The sequence below is a fragment of the Hemicordylus capensis genome, chromosome 4 (genome assembly GCF_027244095.1).
Source record: "Hemicordylus capensis ecotype Gifberg chromosome 4, rHemCap1.1.pri, whole genome shotgun sequence".
NCBI lineage: Eukaryota > Metazoa > Chordata > Lepidosauria > Squamata > Cordylidae > Hemicordylus > Hemicordylus capensis.
In genome coordinates, this window is record NC_069660.1 from 166,314,771 (window position 1) to 166,338,755 (window position 23,985).

At 44.6% G+C, this 23,985-nt stretch overlaps 1 protein-coding gene across 3 annotated transcripts; it reads left to right on the forward strand.

Annotated features, from left to right (window-relative positions):
• The first annotated feature begins 1,166 nt into the window (after positions 1 to 1,166).
• Positions 1,167 to 23,749, forward strand: ALDH9A1 (aldehyde dehydrogenase 9 family member A1). Of its 3 annotated transcripts, none has more exons than XM_053247506.1 (12): positions 1,167 to 1,513; positions 2,600 to 2,806; positions 6,046 to 6,191; positions 9,989 to 10,118; positions 12,700 to 12,834; positions 13,313 to 13,509; positions 14,565 to 14,705; positions 15,816 to 16,004; positions 18,611 to 18,698; positions 21,051 to 21,192; positions 21,885 to 21,997; positions 23,199 to 23,749. In XM_053247506.1, exons 1-12 carry the CDS (start codon positions 1,357 to 1,359, stop codon positions 23,291 to 23,293), a joined length of 1,740 nt encoding a protein of 579 aa, XP_053103481.1. In that variant the 5' UTR covers positions 1,167 to 1,356; the 3' UTR covers positions 23,294 to 23,749. The 3 variants fall into 3 exon arrangements, with proteins under 3 accessions (XP_053103481.1, XP_053103482.1, XP_053103483.1); XM_053247507.1 differs by lacking the exon at positions 1,167 to 1,513 and adding an exon at positions 1,556 to 1,710; XM_053247508.1 differs by lacking the exon at positions 1,167 to 1,513 and adding an exon at positions 1,807 to 1,956.
• Positions 23,750 to 23,985: the final 236 nt, after the last annotated feature.

The window sequence follows — 23,985 nt, forward strand, 5'->3', positions numbered from 1 at the left end:
TTGATAGATCTGTCCCTCATGAAGTTTTCCAAGCCTCTTTTAAAGCCATCCAAGCTCCAGTTCATGTCCAATTGCGCCAGCTTGCTTGCTTATTGATTGATTGATTGTTAAATTTATATACCGCCTTTCACTAAAGCAATCCCAAGGCGGTTTACAGCAAAAAAAATTAACACAAGATGGTAAAAAAGACACAATTAAAATATTAAGGGGGGGGGAATATTAAACAAATCTGATTTTAAAAAATTAATTTAAAACAAAAGCATAAAAGCAATAAAAACTATAAAGAGCAGCAGCAGAGAATCAAAAAAATGCCTGGGCAAAAAGCCAAAATTTTACACCTTTTCTAAAGCTGTGATGGAGACCAAGAAGCGAATAGCCACTGGGAGAGCATTCCAGAGTCTGGAATTATGTGTGTTCCTCCACACATATGTCTTATGTGTTCCACCACCAGACCTTAACAGTATTTAATGATGTTTCTTCATTTTCTGCAGAAATAAATGTGGTTTGATGCTTTCTGAGCTTGGCATTAGTAACTTCCGTCATTCTGTCTTGACAGGCCCAGGCTGACTACTTTAATCATCCAGGATTTTTAAAATTTTGTCTTCAGACAGAAAAAAAGAGACCTGGGCTGAATATTTCCACCGTCAGCACTTTCTGGCCACGTGTGCCCAGGGGCAGAAAGTGCACAGGGTAAAAATATTCAGTCCAGCCCAGTTTTTTCAGAATAATTTTGGAGTTGGGGCTTACTGGCAGCAGGGTGGCTTCCCCACTCTTTTTTTAAAATGAAAACCACCACCGGCAGTGGCCCTTCCTTTCCCAAAATGCACCAGAAAACTTGATTCCTCGGTACATTCTGGGAAAGCAAAAGGTAGGCTGCAGCCCCCGGGGAAGAGGAGCGGTTGCTCCTGCAATCCCCCAAAGATAATTATGTTTTTCAATTTAAAGGAGAAGGAAAAAATGTTGCTGTGCCGCCCCCTGTAAGCCGCTTCCCCAGACAGTGCTGAAACTGCTTTTGTGGGTCCTCCCCAAGAAAGTCCTCGGTTTTCCGCCAAAGAGCATTCATTTATTTGGCAAACGTGGAAGAGGGCTTTCGGCTCAGCACAGGGCAGGGGGGCGGGGGCAATGGGGGAGGGGAGGCTTTGAAGGGGGCGCTGAGCTGCAGGGGCCTCAGAGCCCGTGTTGCTGCGCTGCACCGTCAGAGCGCGGTTCACACACGCTTTAGTCCTCCAAACGCTTTTTTTTTTTTTTAAAGTGTTGATAGAAAATGGGCGTGTCAGGGAGAAGAAGTCTAGCTTCGTTTTCTTCTCTGACAGGCTTCGTCGTTGTCTGTGTGCAGAGGTTTTCCGTTTCTTTTTTATGGAAGAAGAACCTCCCGTCGTCTACACCGGTGCAGCCCAGAGTCTTGACTGTGTGAGGCCTCATTGGGGAACGAGGCGCGCAGGCCGAGCCGCGTCAACCCGGAGGAGGACGGACTCCAGGCCACCCGGGTCCGGGGGGTCTGTCTGCGTCCGAGGTGGGGGTGGTTGTCCCTCCCTCCCTCCCTCCCTCTCCTCTCCTCCCCTCCCCGCGGGGCCCTTGGCAGTGGGAGCGGCCCTCGTCGCTTCCCTCCTCTAAGAGACTCCGCCGAGGGGGCGGGGCTGAAGAAAGGAGACTAAAGTCCGTGGCCGAACTTTCTCCGGCCTTTTGGAGCGCGACGGAGGCCGAAGGCAGGTTGGTGCCGGGCTGTGTGGGGAGCAACCAGGGGCGTCCCCCGCGCACTGCGGTTTGCAGGCTGCGGCCTCCCTGCGGGAGGGCCCGGAAGAGTCCTCTTGTCTCCTATCGTTGTTTGCCACCCCTTTGCTCTTCCAGTCTAGACTAGGTGCTCTGTCTAGAGTCGCCCTGTTCTTCTCGCCCTCGCCTTCTGGGCGCACGTCCTCCCTGGGGCCAGAGCACTCCTCTAGTTGCTGTCAGACTAAGGTGTGTGTCTGGGCGCATCAGGTTTTGCTAGCCCCTGTGTCTCACGACGCTGCTGCCGTGCTTGCTCTCCCCCCCCCCCCGCCAAGCTTTGTCTGCTTTTGATGCAAGAGGGGAGAGATAGTGGGAGAGAGCAAGCTACTGTCACAACGGAGGTAGAAGTAGGCAGGGGTCATCGGCAAAGCTGGATGCTCTGGCTGCCCTTGCTGCACCAGCAAACAGCCGCCTCACTCTTCCGCTGCCCCTCTCCACCAGCCCCCAAAGCACTCAAGCCTGGTGCTGGAAGGGAGAGTGTGACAGGAGCCAGTGAAACGGTTTGATTACCGCATGCAGTAAATTGTGTTGGTTCTAGGAAAGGGTGCATACCTGGAAGGTGAGGGGAAAGGAAGAGTGTCAGTGCCAGCCTCTGGCCTGGTGGGCAAGGCTGGCAAGGAAGAGGGAAAGCTGGGAGGGGAAAGAGCTGTGTACAGATCCATCTTACTTATTTATTATTTCTCTGTGTAAACAGCCCTGAGCCATTTTTGGAAGGGCGGTATAGAAATCAAATAAATAATAATAATAATGCATCAAGGACCAAGGTAAGACACCTCAGTAGTTAGGGATTCTCCATGCAGAAATGTTGATGTCTTTGTTCTTTTCCATGCAGCTTTGCGCCTGTGCACTAGCCCTCGAATGCTTTTCAGTCCCAACTTGCTGTTGTTGCTACCTAGTTTTCCTCGTCTACTCCGTTGTGCTGCAATGAGCTCCATCACGGGAACATTTCAAATAGAGCAGCCTCTCAACTACCGCGACGGCGTTCGTGTTGAACCTGTAGATGGGGACCACCAGGAGGAGACATATGAACCAGCAACTGGTAACTAATTTCTGGGATGACACTTTGAGAGCTCTGGAAGTGTAGGTCAAAGTCTATAGACATGCAACAACAGCTGACTTTGGTAGATTTACAGAATTGGAACTCCAGTATGGGATTTTGTGTTGTAACAGTTTGTTACTGGCATGACAGTTGAGCAAGATTTCCATTGTCCATAAATAATTGACTAGTTTAGACTTACTAAAATGAATGAGAGCAAAATGAACCTCTGTTGGTCTTTGGACAGCTTATAAGTGGAATATTCTGCATGATTTGTTATCCTTATGGTGGGATTATAAAAAAATATCTTTATGGTAGGATTATAAAACTGCTCTGTTGATAAAACTGCTTTCTTGGAAGGCTGGTGTGCAGTCATACAAATAGTGGAGACATTGCAGCACTGATATTTGTCTAGATAAGTATATTTTAAAAAGGAGTTGTAACAGGGCTGTTAGATATTCTCTTTATGTTATTGCAAACTAAATTGCTGGTCCTCTTTCCACGTGTCTGCTGCATTCATGTGGATTCTTCTTCTACAAGAGGCTATTGTAATTAAGACGTTACTGGCAGAACAGCTTTAATGTAAATCAAATTGATTTAAATCGCTTCTCAGGAAGACTCAGTTTACCCGCATCTGAATTAAGGGGGAGATTTCTTCTCTAGGCTGCATAAATAAGCAAACCACTGCATTAGAACATAGGAACATAGGAAACTGCCATATACTGAGTCAGACCATTGGTCTATCTAGCTCAGTATTGTCTTCACAGACAGGCAGTGGCTTCTCCAAGGTTGCAGGCAGGAATCTCTCTCAATCCTATCTTGGAGAAGCCAGGGAGGGAACTTGAAACCTTCTGCTCTTCCCAGAGCGGCCTCATCCCCTGAGGGGAATGTCTTGCAGTGCTCACACACCAAGTCTCCCATTCATATGCAACCAGGGCAGACCCTGCTTAGCTATGGGGACAAGTCATGCTTGCTACCACAAGACCAGCTCTCCTCTCCAAGCTGTGTCCTTGTTGCCATAATCTTACCTACACTGGTACACAATATATCCACAAGTATGGCCCCTTGCTATACTTGATATTTATTTTCTTAATAAAAATATGACACGGGGTAGAAAACCACCCCAAAATGAATGGACTTTCTATGGTGGGGTGGTTTCTATTCCATTCCCAAGTTCAGCCATTTGGGATACGAGAAAATATCTTGTTTCTCTTTGGAAATGTCAGTTTTGTTTCTCCTTGCATGCTCAATTGACCTTGAAAGATCATAGTGTCTGAAAAATACCCTGAGGCACTACTAGGGGTGAGTCTGGACCGGTCCGGAGGCCATTGTAAAGGCCTCCTGACCGTTCAGACCTGGCCGGTCCAGTCCGGGTGGAGGGGGTCCCTTTAAGGGCGGGGAGGGTTTACTTACCCCTCCCGCCGCTTTGCCCCCTCCAGCGCCCGTAGTTCTTGTAGAAATTGGGGGGGCAGGATACCTCCCTGCCGCCCCTTCTTGCTCTACAATGCAAAGGCTAAAAGAAGTCTTACGTGCACGCGGCGCGCGAACTTCACCGACGCAACGGGTAGATGTGAAGTTTTCGCGCCGCGCTGCATGTGCAGAAGACTTCTTTCAGCCTTTGTATTGCAGAGCAAGAAGGGGCGGCGGGGAGGTATCCTGCCGCCCCAATTTCTACAAGAACTATGGGCGCTGGAGGGGGCAAAGTGGCGGGAGGGGTAAGTAAACCCTCCCCGCCCTTAAAGGGACCCCCTCCACAGTGCCGGACCGCAGCTGTGCGGTTCCATGCACACCCCTAGGCACTACATAGTTCTGTGCTCCCAAGTTAGAGCAGATAGAACCAGCCCCTCCCACAATGTCAGCCCTAGTGTTTGGAACAAGTAATCATTTATAAGCATCTGACCTTGCACAAGCAGGGATTTTAGCCACCAGAACAAATCCAAAAGGATTGCAACAGCAGCAGCCACATGTCGGCTTCAATAAGCTGACACGTGAATCTGTGAATCCACAGTATACATTATACATTATAAAGCAATTATTTATTCTGAATTTTTTTCAGATTAATTTTCATCAAACAGTGGGATGATGGTACATTTTATTTAGTACCAAAGCAGATACATACTTTTGAAGTTATTCAGAGGTGAACCAGTTCCAGTTCAATTAATCATGGATGTTTGGAGAATATTTTTGTCATGAGGTGCTAGGAGAACCATCACCAAAGAAGCTTTTCAATTGTACTAATTAGCTTGTTTGTTCTGGTTGGTTTTCTTCAATAAAAAACCACGATTAAAAAAACCCCAAATCAAGCATATATATTTTTGAGTTAATTATTTTAGTTAAAGTTTTTAAAAATTAAATAGGGAATTTCAGCCAAGTCAACAAGAGAAACTTAAAATATTGGGTGATACAGCTAACTCAGTCTTCTTCTTTGTCTTCCTGTTAGTTCACACCGAAAAAGAAAGGCAAGCTTTCCTGTTTTTTCAGTTCCCAAATTATTTCTCAACTTAAAATGAATTAGTTCAAAGGAATCAAAAATGCTCTCTACACCTACAGAAGAAGATACTGCTGTTAAAAGCTGGATTACTACTTTGTTGGTCTCCAAATCCAAATGTTGAAATGACTTCCACCAGCTCACTGGTGTAGCTTTCTTTAATCAGCATATATGTATTTCTTGAACTAGCTACCCTTAGCCCTGACATTTACATGCTGAATAAGTTTCCTCAGGACTGCATGAATATGTTCTGTTCATTTCCCCCCCCCCCACCCCGCCTTGACCATTGACACTTGCATTTATATCCAGATGACTCCTCCTTATGCCACCCCTCTCAGTCCTCTTTGCCAGAGGTGTCAAACTGCAGCCCTCCAGCTGTTGTTGACCTACAACTCCCATCGTCCCTGGCCCCGGAGGGCCACAGTTTGACACCCCAGCTTATGCACTGATCTTCATTGTGTTAGTACTTTGAGGCAGGGGAGTAAGGGCTTGACTGCATGTGCATGCATGAACACCACCTGCAGAATAGGACTGATTGTCTATTAGCTCCACCTCCATATATTGCTGTTAACAATTATATGTTTATAGAATATAATTAGAAATTATGTTTGCTGTTCATGATATCTTTGACCTGGTTCCTTTTTTAAACAAATTGTAAGAAAATTTTCACATCTGATTTAAACATCTTTTATTTTATTATTCATTTATTCTTATCCGCCCCGGCTTTAGAAATCTGATTTTTTTTCCTTTTCAGGCCGAGTCATTGGCAAGCTTCTCTTCTCTGGGGAGAAGGAAGTCGAACTAGCTGTGAAGAGTGCACAGGCTGCCTTTCAAATATGGAGTCAGAAATCGGGCATGGAACGGAGCAGTATTCTGCTGGAGGCTGCCAGGATTATCCGGGTATGTGATAAAAGTGTGAACTTGCCCCATCCTTGGTGGCTAACCAAGGAGCTACCCTTGCAATCAAAGGCTCACAGTTTTGGACATGTGTGTGCTGGTTAGCCATTAACTGTGGTTGCCACCTTCCTCTCCCTTCCCCTGAGTTCCCTGAAATTCTCAGGGGAGTCAGTGTTTGTGTAGGGTGTCTGTGGAAGGGGTGGTTTCCGCAAGGGAACACGAAGTTGCCACTGGAACAAAGTTTGTGAACTCCCGCTTGTAATGCTATGTCAAAACAGCTACCCTGTTAACATTTCCAGATAACTAAATGTCACTGTTGTTTGGAACAGACATCTTCAACTATCCTTCCATTCCCAGTTTTATCATACCACTGTGTTGGATACTAGATTAGTGTGACATTAAAGGCCTTGGATCATGATCATGGTTCTGCACCTTGCGTCCCTATTTTGGAGCAGGAAAGGGAAGTGGGGAGTCCTTGCCTTCTGTCACAGCTGAATAGGTATCTCTCTGCCTCCCTTCCCTGTTGCAAAGCAGGGAAGGGGTGAGGGAGTGTCTGGCTGCTATTTGTCCAGGATGCCTCATCTGAGAGGCAGCTGAATAAGCATTCTTTGGAGCATGAAAGGGAAATGTGGGGGACGAGTCTTTGTTGGCTGCCACTCGGCAAATGGGGGGCAAGGAGCAGGCAACAAAGGCCAACCAACTATTGTGTATCACAGTATGTAGTATGAGTATTTTGTAGAAACCACAAGGTAATCTGGTAGAAACCATAAGGTAATCTGGTTTTGAACCAGTGTGCAACTTGACCTTAAAGTCATTGAGACAGCTAAAACCATCTCATACCAACATTAAGCTTTCCATTAAAATTATGTTTTACTTTAATTAAAGTGGATAATTAAAGTGTACAGTTAAAATACTTGTGTTACTATTTAGAATTGGGCATTCATAGCACTAGATTACATAGCCCTACAGCTCCCATCTGGGAGAGTGGGAACCTGTTGTTGGAACACCCATAAAAGGACAGAAGGATACAAGATCGTAAGGGTAGGGTCATGAGGAACTAAAGGAAAGACATGGAGAAGGAAAAGATACTAGGAGAGTGAGAAGAGAGGAGGTGGCTGCTTCAGGGCTATGACTTATTTGAAAAACAGTTTGCAATGCATAAAGTACAAGATTTGAACTGTGAAAGCAAAATGTCAAGCTTTTTATTTGACTAATTGGTGCAATCAAGCCGTAAAAACTTTAATCATAAGCCACACTGACACGCTATATTCAACATAATACAATCTGTGTACAGTTAATGACACATTATGTTCAGTGCATGTACAATAGTATACTTTTTATCTGTCTCCTGAATTTGAGGTGGCCTGTACCCAGGTTCACTTTTTAAATGGGCACATGTATATTATTTGCACATGTTTAGATGCCTGTACGCTAGGGATGTGCGAAATGTTTCGATTCGAAATGGGCCGTCAAGAGCTTTAAGCTCAAAACAAAACACCCTTTAAATAAAGGGCCTGTTTCGAGCTCAGAACAAAACAACCCCATTTTGACTTGAAATGTTTCAAGTGCCATTTTGGAGGCCTGTTTTCCCCTTGCTGATTGGTTTTCTGGCAGTGGCTTCCGATTGACTTGCAATCTCCTTCTTAAAAGATTGTTAAAAATTACTTGCTCACCCATTTATTTTGTGGGTTGGGTAGTAGGTAGCACTCATCATGCCCTACCACCCAACCCACTTTGGTGTCCTGAAGAGCTACCCATGTTTCAAGTTTCCCCATTGTTCCCTGTGGCTGAAACACTCACAATGTTTTGGGTTATGTTTCATCAAAACAGCCAGGCAACCACTGTTTCGACAAACCATTTCAGCCATCTGGGTCTTGCTTCTAGCTCAAAACAAAATGCAAAATCTGTGTGTGTGTGTGTTTGTTTGATATACCATCTGACTCCAAAGGCTCTAGGTGGTTCACAAAAACACACACAAGAAAAACAAAATAAAACAAACTCTTAAAAACAGCAATTTAAAAATTTTAAATATTCTGAGATTACTAAAAGTCTGGCTGAAAAATGTTTCTTAAGGGCTCTTTTGAAGGCTGGCAAAGATGTTAAACTATGAATGACTGTGGAGTGCATTCCACAGCCTATGAGTGACTACAGAGAAGGCCCGCTCCTGAGTCGCCACCAGATGAGCCGGCGGCATACAGAGATGGACCTTTCTCAATTATCTCGGTGTGAGGTAGGCATCATACAGAAGGTGGTGCTTTCCTAGGTAACCTGCTCCTAAGCCGTTTCATGCACATACAACATAATATCTGGGTAAGGCTATTGATTAAAGTGCTTCCTATTTACTTGTGGAAGTGACAACAAATAAAGATTTTGGAGCTCAGAACTAATCTTGTAGGATCCTTGCTGTATAGACTGTGTATCTCCCTGTAACAGAAACTTCAGTGAAAACAAGAATTAATAAAGGTGACCTTCCATGATTGAGAAGTAGTTTCTGCTGCCTAACCTTACACACAGTGTGACACCTGAAGTTCTCATGATCTCCTGGAGTTCCAGGAGCAACTGCTCCCCCCACATCCCTGCATGCATGCTTGCTGCATTTGTGGGTATGCCAAGATTGTGATGTCTGAACCCACCAGTCTCTGCATTAGTGGTGTGCACCGGACCGCGGAGCTGCGGTTCGGAGCTAGGGCGGGGGGGGGGGGGCTTTACTTACCCCTCCCGCCCTTTGCTGCTTTGGCGCCGTAAATATTGCAAGAAATCCGGGCGGCAGGATCCCTCGCCGCCCGCTTCTATTACTAATTATGGCTCTGCTCCTCCTCATTTTAAAAATCGGGGGGCGGCAGGGTGCTTCCCTGCCGCCCCCTCGAAGCCCCCTGCTGCCGCTGAAGCCCACTTAAATCTCGCCCGGACCGGAGGAGAAACCGTGCTCGGGCGGGCGGCAGCCAGACGTCCGCCCGCCCGCCCGCTCCCTGCCTTGCCGAGTGCGAAGTGCAGGGAGCCTTCTGCGCACGCGCGAAGAAGGCTTCCTAGTTCCTTCTTCGCGCGTGTGCAGAAGGCTCCCTGCACTTCGCACTCGGCAAGGCAGGGAGCGGGCGGGCGGGCGGGCGGACGTCTGGCTGCCGCCCGCCCGAGCGTGGTTTCTCCTCCGGTCCGGGCGAGATTTAAGTGGGCTTCAGCGGCAGCAGGGGGCTTCGAGGGGGCGGCAGGGAAGCACCCTGCCACCCCCCGATTTTTAAAATGAGGAGCAGAGCCATAATTAGTAATAGAAGCGGGCGGCGAGGGATCCTGCCGCCCGGATTTCTTGCAATATTTACGGCGCCAAAGCAGCAAAGGGCAGGAGGGGTAAGTAAAGCCCCCCCCCCGCCCTTAATGGAACCCCCACCCTAACCCTCCCAAACCAAAACCACCCCTTCTCCAGACCGGTTCGGAGGCCAGTAGAATGGCCTCCGAACCGATCCGTGCACACCTCTACTCTGCATATCCTAACCTACTTGCTACAGAGAACCAACATCTGTAACTTACTTCAGTTCTAAGTTATAGAGAGCTGACTGACCCAATCCAGCGCTAATTCCAGGCATTCCAAGACAGTGGCAACCTGAATCTCCTGGAATAATTTATGATGTAGCTCAAAAAATATATATGTATTGCTTAATCTAATAACTGTTGTGGCTTCTTTGGTACAGATTTTCTTTTAGGGTTTACAGTGCAGAAAGGCTAAGGCTGCTTAAAACTTGGTCTATCAGCTGCTGGCATATTCTGATTCCAATCAATATAACAAATTATGCTGTCTTGGATTCTAGGAGCGGAGGCAAGAAATTGCCACCATGGAAACAATCAATAATGGGAAGTCAATCTTTGAAGCTCTACTAGACATTGACACATCTTGGCAATGTCTGCAGTATTATGCTGGCCTAGCTGGTTCTCTGGCAGGTGAGAGGCTGCATTATGTTAGTTATGTGTTGCTGGACTCTTCATTCTTCCCTAGTTTGAGACTAGGGATGTGCATGGAACTGGGTGGGGGTGGCTTGAAGGGGTGGGTGGGGGGTAGACTTTAAGGATGGGGGAGGGTGCATTTACCCTTCCCCCCACAGGTGCTGGATTTCTGTAAAATCCCTTGGTGTGGCAGTACCTCCCTGCCGCCCCTTCCCTTCTTCAGCCGGAAGTACAGGGTGCGTATGCGCACACCGGGCACAGGCTCGTATGCAATCACAACATGCACACGTGCCTGGTACTTCTGGCCACTTCTGACTGAATTGGGGAAGGGGCGGCAGGGAGGTATGCTGCCGCCCCGAGGGATTTTACAGAACTGCAGCGCCGGTGGGGGGAGGGGTAAGTACACCCTCCCCCACCTTTAGTCCTACCCCAACCCCTGCCAAACATCCGGTCAGTGTTTGAACCTGTTCGGAGGTCCGTAAAAGGCCCTCTGACCAGGTTCGTGCACATCCCTATTTGAGATGCTTTGATACAAATACAGAACCTATATTTTATTTATATATTTATTCATTCATTCATTTGATTTCTGTACCGCCCTTCCAAAAATGGCTCAGGGTGGTTTACACAGAGAAATAACAAATAAATAAGATGGATCCCTGTCCCCAAAGGGCTCATAATCTAAAAAGAAACATAAGATAGACACCAGCAACAGTCATTGGAGGTACTGTGCTGGGAGTGGATAGGGACAGTTACTCTCCCCCTGCTAAATAAAGAGAATTACCACATTAAAAAGTGCCTCTTTGCCAAGTTAGCAAGGGCTTATATATGAGGGTAAATATCTCCTGGTTACAGGAAGGGCCTGGGTGCTCTGTGATTTTTTTAAAAAAGTTTAAATAGAATGGATTTTCATCAGAGTTCTTGCAAAACGCTTGTGTGCACTGGTGCATTCTGCTGGGTTTAAAGACTGTTATGCACATAACAACCTGTTATGGGCAGTGTGCAATGCAGACAATTACAGAAAACCCTGTGTCTGTAATTGTAATGTTTGAAATACATACACGTTTTTTCCCCTTACAACTCTTGTGTGCTTCCAAAAACCTTCTGGGGGCCAGAGCTAGTTGTCCCCTTTACAGAATGTTTCTGAGATACACACACACAAGTAGTGGTGATGGTTCTGTTTCACTTTATTTTTTAAAAATCACTTGTGCTCCAATTGTTGTGGTTTTAAGGAAGTGCACAGCACAGATGTATAATGTATAATCAATGACTCTGGGCCAGTCACTTCTCTCTCAGCCTAGCCTACTTCACAGGGTTGTTGTGAAAGAGAAACTTAAGTATGTAAGTACACCGTTCTGGGCTCCTTGGAGGAAGAGCGGGATATAAATGTAATAATAATAACAACAACAACAACCATGACAGTAGTTACGTGAGAGATGCCCCTTAATCAGTACAGAACTATAGTGACCAAATATCATTTTGCAGATAGACTAAGGTGTAGTGTACATTAATGTACAGAGCTGCTCAGTGACTTGGCAGATGGTCTTGCGTTCTGAATAGCAAGGATACTTGATTGCTCTCAGACTAATCCTTTGTTCACTCATTTTTCATGAGGAATCAACAGAACATATTTGTCAAATCATCATATTCCACTGTCTTCTGTACTGTCTTCCCATTTGTTTTTAGACCTGATCTATAGCTGTTTTGTATTTTTGCTTTTTTATTTTATTTTGGCAGGGGATGGTTGACAATAAAATGCAATTGTAACAATAGGCAAAATCCTAATAGGACTTTTAAGGGGAACTGTTCCTTTAAAATGAAAGCTCCTGTGTGCAAATTCTGCAAATTGTATTGCTTCCTTGCACAGGACATTTGGGAGATTGGTGCTGAATTGTCCCTTATTTAATCAGCTTTTGTCTGCCCCAGTGGGATATAAATTACTTGTTTCTTTCCATCACCATTCCTTTTTTCCCCATTTTGCAAAATGGTGCTATTTTGCTAGAATGGATAGAAAAAAATGAGTAATGTATATACACAAACATACATGGACCCAAATTGACTAAATAAGGGGAAATTCAGTATTAATCTCAAACAGGGAGTGTTCCGCTAACGATAGTAAGGTCCTTGGAATACATCTTAGTTATGAATATATGAATTCCACTTTCAGCTAATTGCAGAAAAGCAGCACTAAAGAATTTTAGGAACACAGGAAGCTGCCATATACTGAGTCAGACCATAGGTCCATCTAGCTCAGTATTGTCTACATAGGCTGGCGGCAGCTTCTCCAAGATTGCAGGCAGGAGTCTCTCTCAGCCCTATCTTGGAGATGCTAGGGAGGGAACCTGGAACCTTCTTCATGCAAGCATGCAGATGCTCTTCCCAGAGTAGCCGCATTCCCTTAGAGGAATATCTTACGGTGCTCACACATGTAGTCTACCATTCAAATGCAAACCAGAGTAGCCCCTGCTTAGTGAAGGGGACAATTCATGCTCATGACCAGTTCTCCTCCACCAGCTTTGGTATGAAAGCAACCCTTGTTAGTCTCTTCTCATTCTCTTCTCACTTTTTCTTTCCTGCCCAGGTCAGCACATCCAGCTCCCTGGAGGATCCTTTGCTTACACCAGAAGAGAACCTCTTGGAGTGTGTGTTGGGATTGGAGCCTGGAACTACCCTTTCCAGATTGCCTGCTGGAAGTCAGCCCCTGCTTTAGCCTGTGGTAAAGGAAATGCTCTGTTTGGAGTGAGAGGGCGGGTATCATCAAGAGTTAGTAGTCAAGCATTGTCTTTGCAGGTTTCTAGTGCAATCTTTCTCACTGTGGACATGTGAGCAAACTAGGGTAGGATAGGGTGGGGAACAAAACTTTGTCATCTTGATAGTTTAGAATGTTCTGTATTTGCCATGATTGGGCTGGACACTTCTTAGTATGCCACTGAATATCTGTTGTTGGAGGAAAAAGCAAGAGAGGGAGATGGCCTTCATGCCCTGCTTATGGGTTTCCCAGAGGCATTTTCTCAGAGAGGTGCTGGACTGTATGTATGAACCCTTGGTCTGATCCAGCAGAGCTTTTCTTATGAGATGAGAGAGCTTAAATCTATTCCCCACCCCCAACCGCCTTTTACTTGCTTTGCAAGCTCAGCCTTCTCTAAGCAGAGATAATGCATCCCTTTCTTATACATATAATTTGAATGTCCTAGGTAATGCCATGGTCTTCAAGCCTTCTCCCTTTGCCCCTGTCTCCACTGTGATGTTGGCGGAGATCTACAATGAAGCTGGTATACCCAAGGGACTTTTCAATGTGGTGCAAGGTGGAGCTGCCACAGGCCAGTTTCTGTGCCAGCACCCAAATGTGGCCAAGGTCTCTTTCACTGGGAGTGTACCTACAGGCATCAAGGTACTAATGCTATGACATTGAACAGCAACGTTTCACCCTCTTCTAGCTGTCCAAGGGAGCTTGGCACCCTTTCTATGACTTGGCCAGACCAAGAGTCTGGTCTTATCAGCATGCTGATAAGGCCAGTAAAGGAGTACCACAGAACATCCCCAAAAGACTTTGTGCCTTAAAGTGCCAATTAAGAAGCTCCAGACTAGACTACGACAAGTTTGTGGTCCTTTGCCAGTTGCTGCAGCCAAATCCCTCAGTGTTCACTGAAACCTCTAGGCTTTGGAAAGTATGAGAAGAAAATGGGTTAATAGTGTGCTGTAGCAAAGAAGAGCCAGTGCGTGTACAGCTAACTGACACTACATTTACACTCGATGTTTGTGCCTGGTTTCCTTTGGAGAGGCAGAAATCATTATGTAGGTGTTCCCCGTCCTTTCTTTGAAATCCAGATTATTGGGGAATTGTTATTTTGAAAAGCAGGATGAAAACTCAGTCCTGAGTGCTAGCTGATTTAGGATATGTATTACAAAATGCCTTTGTGCAAGGGACCATGTATGTTATGTGAGGTCATGAATACTCAGAAATCCCTTTCATGCATTGTTCTCTAAGTCTTGACTGCTTAGTCCCCTTCGCTAAGGGGACAAGTCTAAGGGGATTTAGCTAAGGGAACAAGGTAAGCAGGGTCTGCCCTGGTTGCATTTGAAAGGGAGACTAGAAGTGTGAGCACTGTAAGATATTCCCCTTACGGGATGGAGCTGCTCTGGGAAGAAGGTTTCAAGTTCCCCCCTGGCTTCTCCAAGATAGAGCTGAGAGAAATTCCCACCTGCAAACTTGGAGAAGCTGCTGCCAGTCTGTGAAGACAATACTGAGCTAGATAAACTAATGGTCTGACTCAGTATATGGCAGTTTCCTATGTTCCTAGTAGAAAACCTCTCTTGCAAGCAGTGGAGTGATGTGGATGCTCATACAACAGGCATGTGATGGCCTTTTTGATCTGAGTGATGAACTTCAGAGTTGTGATAGTTGTTTGTTTCTCATATACCCTGTTTTGTGTTTTGCTTAAATAGATTATGGAGTTGGCAGCCAAAGGGATCAAACCAGTTACTCTGGAGTTAGGGGGAAAGTCCCCCCTCATAATTTTCTCTGACTGTGTCCTAGAGAATGCTGTGAAAGGAGCCCTTATGGCCAACTTCCTCACCCAAGGCGAGGTATGACATTACTGAGGCGATGGATAGCTTGAGGGTCTGCTTATGCCTTGAAAGTTCACCAGGGTTTGTTAGCAGCTTTCTTCTAGAACTGGAGGAGGAAACTGCTATATTATCTGTAAGATCTTGTTATGCAGAAGATCCTGCTTTCTTAGAGGAATGAGTGTGTAATCTTGGCTCCGAACATCTCCCAACAATGTGGAGCAAAGTGACATAGTCTGTCACCCTGACTTCTGCTCTGGCAGTGATTAAAATAATGCCCATTGGCACACTGGCTAACCTTTGTCCCCTTTGGACCACATTAGACATATTTGCCCAACCCTCTGGGGAGTTGGGGTGGCATTATGTGGAATACCCAGCCTGTTTTTTGTGGCCTTTTTTGAGCTTTCTGAAGCAGGATATCTGTTAGGAGTCTTGTCTCACTTGCTTATTGGCCTAGAATAATCATAGAATGTTAGAGTTGGAAGGCAACTTGGAGGTCTTCTTATCTAACCCTGCATTCAGTGCAGGAAACTGCTACAGCTTCCCTGACAAATGGTTGTCAAGCCTTTGTTTCAAAAGGAGAGCCCACTGCTGAACAAGGCAGGACATTCCAGCTCCAACAGTTAAGAAATTCTTCCTAAAGAAACCTAAATATGCCCATTGGTTCTAGTCCTGCATGAAGGTACTATTAAAAGTAAGCAAACTGTTAATTGTTTAGCTTGTGATTTATCTGTTTACTTCCAAGGAGAGGCGTGGCATTTGGATTTTTGTCCTTGGTCACCATCTATTCTTTGTCTCATATGAAGAAGCACTGTTGCTATTTGTAATTTCCCCACATGGTGGCACCAGAGCCTTTGTGTCCTACTCTACATCTCAGGATGAAACAAGCTTCTCTGTTGTTCTTGTGTGTTGGGATCCAAGTTTCTCAGCGCTCAGAGAACATATAAGGGGACACTTCAGGACTGTTCTTATTTTCTCTAACATTTGGCTACCCTGCAAAAAGTGGCACTACTGCAGCTTAGTTGAACCCACTAGCTCTTGCGTATGCACATGTGACCTGTGGGGTGTGTGGGTTGGGTAGACTTGTTCCAGAGCTTGTGAGGTGTGGTTGATGACCTCTTTCTATCTCAGGTTTGCTGCAATGGCACTCGGGTGTTTGTACAACGTGAGATCCTGCAGGCCTTTGTCAAGGAAGTTGTGAAAAAAACCCAGCAAATCAAAATTGGAGATCCCCTGCTGGAAGACACAAGAATGGGAGCACTTATCAACCGCCCCCACTTGGAAAAAGTGTTGAGCTTTGTTAGACAAGCAAAGGAGCAGGTGAGACCAGTGAGAGTTGATTACTGAGATCTATTACTGGGAATATTTCTAGCCCCTTTTTTGTAAAGTAAAGTGAAGTTGTGCTGTTGAGTCAGTATCGACTCCTGGCGACCACTGAGCCCTGTGGTTTTCTTTGGTAGAATACAGGAGGGGTTTACCATTGCCGTTTCCTGCATAGTATGAGATGATGCCTTTCAGCATCTTCATATATCACTGCTGCCTGATATAGGTGTTTCCCATAGTCTGGGAAACATTCCAGCGGAGATTCAAACCAACAACCTCTTGCTACCTAGGCAAGTTACTTCTCCGCTGCGCCATTAGGTGGTAGAGAGAACCAAATTTCAGTAGTCCTAGTAAAATGTCAGAAGCTTAAAAAGACTACTTAGAAAGCAACAGAGAGGTAGTGCAGGGGCTTAATGCAAAAACAGTGCACTTCCAGATAGTAGCTGCATATTTCAAGTGGAAGTTATATGCATATGCAACATGCAGATCACCCAAGAGACACTTTTTCACACATCCAAAATAGAGCAGGTAAAGCTGAAGTCAGTGAAACTACATGTGAATAAACTTGCATAATTGCATATTTATGGTAAAAGACTCGTAATGTGCTGAGATACTCAAACATGAAGAATCCTTGCTACACAGGTTAGAAACATCCGATTACTGATAGCATAACTTTTATAGGTATCATGAGCCTCTGCTTTACATATAGCACAGGCTGTAATCCTGTGCAGCATTGGCTGCATAGGATAAATATGAGAAGTTCTGTTTTGACAACTGTTTCTAAGAGAAATGAGACATGTAAACAAACCAAATACTAAGAACATGGGGGCGGGGCGGGGTTGTTTGTTTTTTAAAAAACCTGTTTATAGAGTCAGTTCTCAGTAATTGGCTGTCTGCATGCAGGGCATGGAGTTGTGCAACCCCATAGATCATGTTTTCAAGTCATCACACCCTTTCAGATTTGTTAATGATCATGAACATGATCATGTAAAATCCAATATTCTACAGCTTGGAATGAAAGACCTTGAACAGAGCCAGACTGAAAAAACAACTTGTATTCATCTCAGGCTCTTGTGCATCTGTGTAGGCCAAGAGGTTTGTTATATTTGAAGGACAGGTTCACATGTGGTGGATATTAAAATAATGTCATCAGTTATGGGCTATATATAACTTGTACAGCAAATATTCTTTGGAAATATATGTTTGAATATCCTTCACTTTGGGGGTTTCTTGCATAAAGATAAATCTACGTCATGATTCGTCCAGTTGATTTCAGTGAGTCTTACCTGCTCCATCTGGCTGTAAGAGAGAATTTCCCATGACAAGTTGCAAACGTTCATATGCATACAGCTTACTTTAGAAAGATGCAGCTGATAGCCAGAACTGTACAACTACCTGGTGCTAATTTCCTGTACAAACAGATTCCAAAATTTGGTGATGGTGGTGCTACCATTCTAACTGGTGGCTTCAGATCTTCCTTGGAATGTTCTCCTTCGTGCCTGTGGTATCTCCAGTCACTGGAGTATAAGGGGTTGTAGACTTCTGGTTGGACACAAGCCCGAAGCTTTAGAGCAGGGCTGCTTAACTTCGGCCCTCCTGCAGATGTCGGCCTACAGTTCCAGTAATCCCTGGCTGTTGGCCACTGTGGCTGAGGATTATGGGAGTTGTAGTCCCAAAACAGCTGGGGGGCCTAAGTTGAGCAGGCCTGCTTTAGAGGTTGCCCATCCTTGGTACATGCTCCCTTGGTTACACTGCACCATTACACTGGGCTCTTTGCCAAGGGTTGTGGCTTTTGTTTGCATGTTATTCAGATTGGTTCTTCTCATGAATGAGTTAAGCTGTGAATTGCTAAGGAGTCCTGTGGAGGCTTGACCTGAGCAGGAATGGATTTTTCTCTTAGCTGACTATTAAAGAGCTCTCAAGATTTAAACTCAAATGGATATTTTTGTGCTGAGACAGAAGCCCTTTGTCTAGGTCAGTGATGTGCTATGGGCCAGGATTCAAGTGAATCAGTTTGCTGGTTGTGGAAAAAAGCTCTTATTCTGAAACCTTTTCCTTCCCTTTTTCAGAGGATGTTCTGGGGGACAAGCCCTCTACTCTCCCCTGCCCCCCCCCCCCCTTGAGCATACCTGGTCCTTCTCTTCATTTCCAGCTTATGATTTCCTTTTAGGGTAGTGGTGAGCTGTGGTTCAGACAGAGAGAACCTGTTTGGGCATCTTGATTATAAGGGCCCACCACAGCTACATGGATTGGCTTGATTTCTGCAGTGAAGTAAGAGGAATACAACTCTCCAGTCCTGTTCCCTCCTGGGGACACATTTTCCCCAAACCTCTTACACTTAGTTCAGAGTGGACTGATGCCAATCTTCATGACTCCAAATGCCCATGGCATGCCATGTAAAGATCAAAGTTCCAGCTTGCCTCACTGCTCTTGTTAGTGAGCAGTGATGCGTTTTGCCAACAGAGAGATCCTTGTTACCAGTCTGTTCTGCAGCCATTACAGCTTTTGTTCCCTTGTGTCTCTTATTGAGTCTGCCCTTTGGTAGACCTTTTGGTAAAGCTAACAACCACTTTCTACTACCTTCTGTTATGCTGCATTTTCAGGGTGCAGAGGTGCTGTGTGGAGGGGATGCATATGTACCAGATGACCCCAAGCTGAAAGATGGCTTTTACATGTCTCCTTGCGTACTAGGTATGGACCTGGGTGTTGAGCCTGACTCTTGTAACTCTCAAATATGATCAAAGCACCTAAGTATGCTTGGTGTTGGTGGGGTGTGTGAAGACAAATTGGCACACAATGCTCACCTTGTATGGATGCTAATAAAGAGGTAATGCAATTTTTAACTGAAAAAATTGGCTATCTTGTCTTCCTTTCTGGTGTTAAGAAAAGTGAGGGCACTTCTGACACTTTTTGCTGACTTATACGATCAGGAGAATAACTTCAGACTGCAGGAGGAGGATTGTATGTTTGAATGCTTCCTTGTAAAAATACACACGTGGACAAATGTGTTGGTACTCCTCCACGAAAAAAGAGGAACCCACAATTTATTCTGAAATAACTTGAAACTGACAAAAGTAATTGGCACCCATCATTGTTTATTCCTTATTTTACAAAAATCAGACTTTGCTTTAGAGTTTTGATGCAACAGAATATTTCAAATATTAACACAAATGAAAATGGCATGGACAAAAATGATAAGACCCTTAACCGAATATTTTGTTGCACAACCTTTAGAGGCAATCACTGCAAACAAGCGATTCCTGTGGCTCTCAGTGAGACTTCTGCACCTTTTAATAGGTAGTTTGGCCCACTCTTCCTGAGCAAACTGCTTAAGCTGTGTCAGGTTTGAAGGGTGCCTTCTCCAGACTGCATGTTCTTTCCATAGATGTTCGATAGGATTCAAATCAGGGCTCATAGAAGGCCACTTCAGAATTGTCCAATGTTTTGTTCTTAGCCATTCTTGGGTGCTTTTAGCTGTGTGTTTTGGGTCATTATCCTGTTGGAGGATCCATGATCTGTGACTGACACTGGGCAGTACGTTTCGCTCCAGAATGTCTTGATAGTCTTGAGATTTCATTGCTCCCTGCACAGACTCAAGGCACCCCGTGCCAGACGCAGCAAAGCAGCCCCAAAACATAACTGAGCCTCCATGTTTCACAATAGATTCTTTGAAAGCTTCATTTTTTTGTCTGTGGACATAGAGCTGATGTGACTTGCCCAAAAGCTCCAGTTTTGTCTCATCTGTCCAAAGGACATTCTCCCAAAAGCATTGTGGCTTGTCAATATGCATTTTAGCAAAGTCCAGTCTTGCTTTTTTATCTTTGTCTTTCAACAGTGGAGTCCTCCTGGGTCTTCTTCCTTTGAGCCCACTGTCACTCAAAAAGCGATGGATGGTGCGATCAGACACTGATGGACCTTGACCTTGGAGTTCAGCTTGTATCTCTTTAGAAGTTGTCCTTGGCTTTTTGTCTACCATTCTCACTATCCTTCTGACCATTCTGGGGTTGATTTTCCTCTTGCGGCCGCTTCCAGGGAGGTTGGATACAGTCCCATGGACTTTGAACTTAATAATATTTGCAACTGTTGTCGCAGGAACATCAAACTGCTTGGAGATGGTCTTATAGCCTTTGCCTTTAACATGGTTGTCTATAATTTTCTTTCTGATCTCCTCAGACAACTCTCTCCTTTGCTTTCTCTGGTCCATGTTTATTGTGGGATACACAATGATACCAAACAGCAGAGTGACTACTTTTCTCCATTTCAATAGTCTGAATGACTGATTGCATGAATGGAGACATGTGTGATACTAATTAAAGAAAACAGCTAATTTTAAAAATCACTCTAATCAATAATTTATGATCTTTTCTAGGGGTACCAACAAATGTGTCCAGGCCACTTTAGAATATCTTTGTAGATAAGCAATACTTTCTCTTTTCACCCTTGCTTTGCTTTACTCGATGACATATCAAAGGCATACAGGAATACATGGGACAATTGCTTTTCATTTAATCGCTTTTCAAGAGGCATAAAACACTTTTTCAATGAGCTGTAAGGGTACCAACAGATTTGTCCACGTGCGTAACTTCTTGTACAAAGAAAAGTAATAAGGCCTAGATACCTTCTAATGACATCTTAGTTTTCTGTGTCAGCCTTCATATGTAGAATGCTCCATACATAGAAGCATTCAGAGTACAGGTGAGATAATGTATGAGTTAAAATATGCAGTTAAGCAAGTCATGATTCTCCTTGGCTTTTAAAGGATGCTATCATCATTGCCTTTAGAGACTAAGGTTGTAATCTTATGTGCATTTACTTGGAAGTTAAGTCCCACCAAGCTAAGTGGGACTTGCTTCCAAATAAACATGCTGCTAGTTCAGTGGCTTGTATCTGTTCTGAAGCAACAATCAGGACTTTTAAGCAGGTAGTTTTGAGAAGTTATCTTATTTTTTTAATTTTTTATAACCATAGCTAGAGGAGCCCATTTCCTAGCACATTCAGAATGCTTGGATGTCTGTTTATTGATCACTTCCATGTTGCTTCTAGGAAACTGTAAGGACAAAATGACATGCGTGAAGGAGGAAATTTTTGGGCCTGTCATGTCCATCCTGTCTTTTGACACAGAAGAGGAAGTCCTAGAAAGAGCCAACGACACCCGTTTTGGCTTGGCAGGAGGAGTCTTCACCAGGTATTATCCAGAAAGGGAGAAGGTTCAAAGAGTTGGGGTAGAAGGCAAGTGTGGGGCCAGTTTGGACAGCAAGTGGGGTGGGTACACTGAAGTATGACATCTTTGCAAGGTGTGAGTCAGGAAGCAGCAAGTCACCCCAGACCACAATAGAGAAACTGAGAGGAGACCTGGTCTTGTGGTAGGCAAGCATGACTTGTCCCCTTGGCTAATCAGGGTCTGCCTTAGTTGCATATGAATGAGAGACTTGGTGTGAAGATATTCCCCTCAGGGGATGGAGCTGCTCTGGGAAGAGCATCTAGGTTCCAAGTTCCCTCCCTGGCATCTCCAAGATAGGGCTGAGAGACATTCCTGCCTGCAACCTTTGAGAAGCTGCTGCCAGTCTGTGAAGACAATACTGAGCTAGATAGACCAATGTTCTGACTCAGTATATGGCAACTTGGTGTGTTCAGTATATGGCAGCTCAGTATATGGCAGTATATATGTTCCTATGTAAATACATTCTGCAGAATTGCTTCAGCTTCATAGGAAGCAGGTGTCATTTTTACCTTTAGGAACCTCCTTGTAGTGACAGATGTCCTGTAGCAGAAATGTCCTATAGCATTTTCCTACAGGACATGTAGTCTAGGGAATACCAGAGGCTTTGGGGCTGGGGGAGAGAGATCTGTGTTTAACTCCATCCATTTGCTTCACAGGGATATACAGCGGGCCCACAGAATAGCAGCTGGTCTCCAGGCTGGGGTGTGCTTCATCAACAATTACAATGTCAGTCCTGTGGAGGTGCCCTTTGGAGGATACAAAATGTCAGGTGACTCACTCAACCACTAATGGTGGCCACAATGTTGATTCTGAGCCTTTTGCATGAGAATGGGTGAAGAGAATGGAAACATTAGCTAAGCTTGAGTTATGGGCTGAGAGAGCTAATGCAGTCTGTAGCAGTGGAACTGAAGCCATTTGGGGCCTCACCTTAAGGCAATTATGGGCCTTGGAACTTTTCTTTATGGTCAGAAGTTCCATAGTTTTTATTAACAATTGCAGTTTTGAATGAAAATATTACTTGCATGTTGTATTACCTTGATTTGTTTTTTCAGAATTTAAAACTGTATGGCTTTTTCTGCCTGATACGGAGAGTGGTGTCTAAGGGCAAAGAAATGTGACATATGGCTCAAAGTTATTTTTGAGTGCATACAGGGTTAGTTAATTTGAGATGTAGGTGTTCTGTGGAAGTGCACTGTCCACTGCGATTTCCAAAGTTGTTTCCAGGATCATGATCCGGCTCCAGGGAAACAAGTTCTGCCTGTTGGCAGCAGATGCTAATTGTGCACTTTGCTGATTGGTTCACTATCCACCCTCCCCCCACCCCTTCCCAGAGCCGTTTTTCTACTTTCAAACATCTACTCTTTAGTATGAATAAATACTAAAGTGATTATATTCTGAGTGATTATATTTCTACTGTCTGGGAAAATTTTTAAATATTTTAAAAATCCAATTAATTGAATTAATGGTTTTTAAAATAAATAAGCTTAAATCATAGATTAACTTGCACATAGGTAAACATACAAGCAACACTTTAAACAGTGAAAAAGACTGACAGCCCATCTGAACACTAACTCAGCATTTGATTTTGAGGCATTGTCATCACTGGCAATGAAAAGGTTGGAGGAACCTAGGCTTACCTTGCAGGAGAGAGAACTACAGTGACTTCTGCTTTTAAATATATCTATACATACCCATAGATTAAGAAGCCCCTTCCTCTTGACCACTGAAATTTTTCTGTTCACAAATAAATTGTCAGCATGTTTTCCTCTGTAACTAGGAGGACTGGAATGTTCAAAAGTAGGAACAGATGTTTGAGTGAGTCTGTTTTGCTCGCTGTTTTGATTTTGAGGCAACAGTAGATGTCCCATTCTGCATTCCATGGTGTCATTGCTGGTATTTTAAGATTCCAAATCTCCTCCCAGAGGGAAGCATATAGTTGCAGTCCCGTCACAGCTATCTCTTTCTTGCAGGGTTTGGCCGAGAGAATGGCAGAGCAGCAATTGAGCATTACTCCCAGCTGAAGACTGTCTGTGTGGAAATGGGCAACGTGGAATCGGTGTTTTAATCACTCCGACTTGCCAACTGCTTCCAGTTACCAATCAGGTGAAGTGCTCTGTGCCATGAAGGTGACTGAAATAGGTCACCATGTTGCTGTCTCCCTACTCTTTTGCATCCCCTTGTTTTCCTCTGCACTTTTCACTTGAAAGAGCGCATAGTGGAGAAAGAAGAAACAGCTTGCCAGATGAAAGGAAGACCTCCTGCAGCTGCTCATTCAACTCCTGTTATGCCTCCTGTCTGATTTTTTCAGGCCTTGGGAGCAATAGGAGAAAGTTTCAGTAGTCTGTCTCAGAGGTGCCTGCTTCCCCTTACAAAGGGTGAGGCTGCACAACTCTTTGCTGGCACTCTAATCAGCTGTTATCTGACACCTTGTTGCCTGTGGGCAATAACTGGTCATCTGGCACAGAGAAAGTTGTTTGTATCTCTTATGCTTTTTCTGGTCAAATAAAGGAACTGACTTTAATTGCATATGTTGTGTCTTGTATGCTCAGCACAAGCATTCCCTAGAAAACCTGAGACATGAGTTTGTGGTGGTTGCTGCTTTAGGGAGGGGTAGTACTTTGTGGCAAGCACACAGATTCAGTATTGAAACAGTCTCTCTCCCACTAGAATAACAGTTAACAAATAATTCTGGCTCTTTTGACTCGTTTGGAAGACAGTCTCTGAAAGCTGGGATTACTTGCTTTCCATCTGCAACAA

Excerpts from the sequence above, each read along its gene's own strand:
- ALDH9A1 (XM_053247506.1), top strand. The coding sequence starts at position 1,357 with ATGGAAGAAGAACCTCCCGTCGTCTACACCGGTGCAGCCCAGAGTCTT. Across the intron at positions 10,119-12,699 it reads CCTAGCTGGTTCTCTGGCAG|GTCAGCACATCCAGCTCCCT; the intron begins GTGAGAGGCTGC and ends TTTCCTGCCCAG. Across the intron at positions 14,706-15,815 it reads ACTTCCTCACCCAAGGCGAG|GTTTGCTGCAATGGCACTCG; the intron begins GTATGACATTAC and ends TTTCTATCTCAG.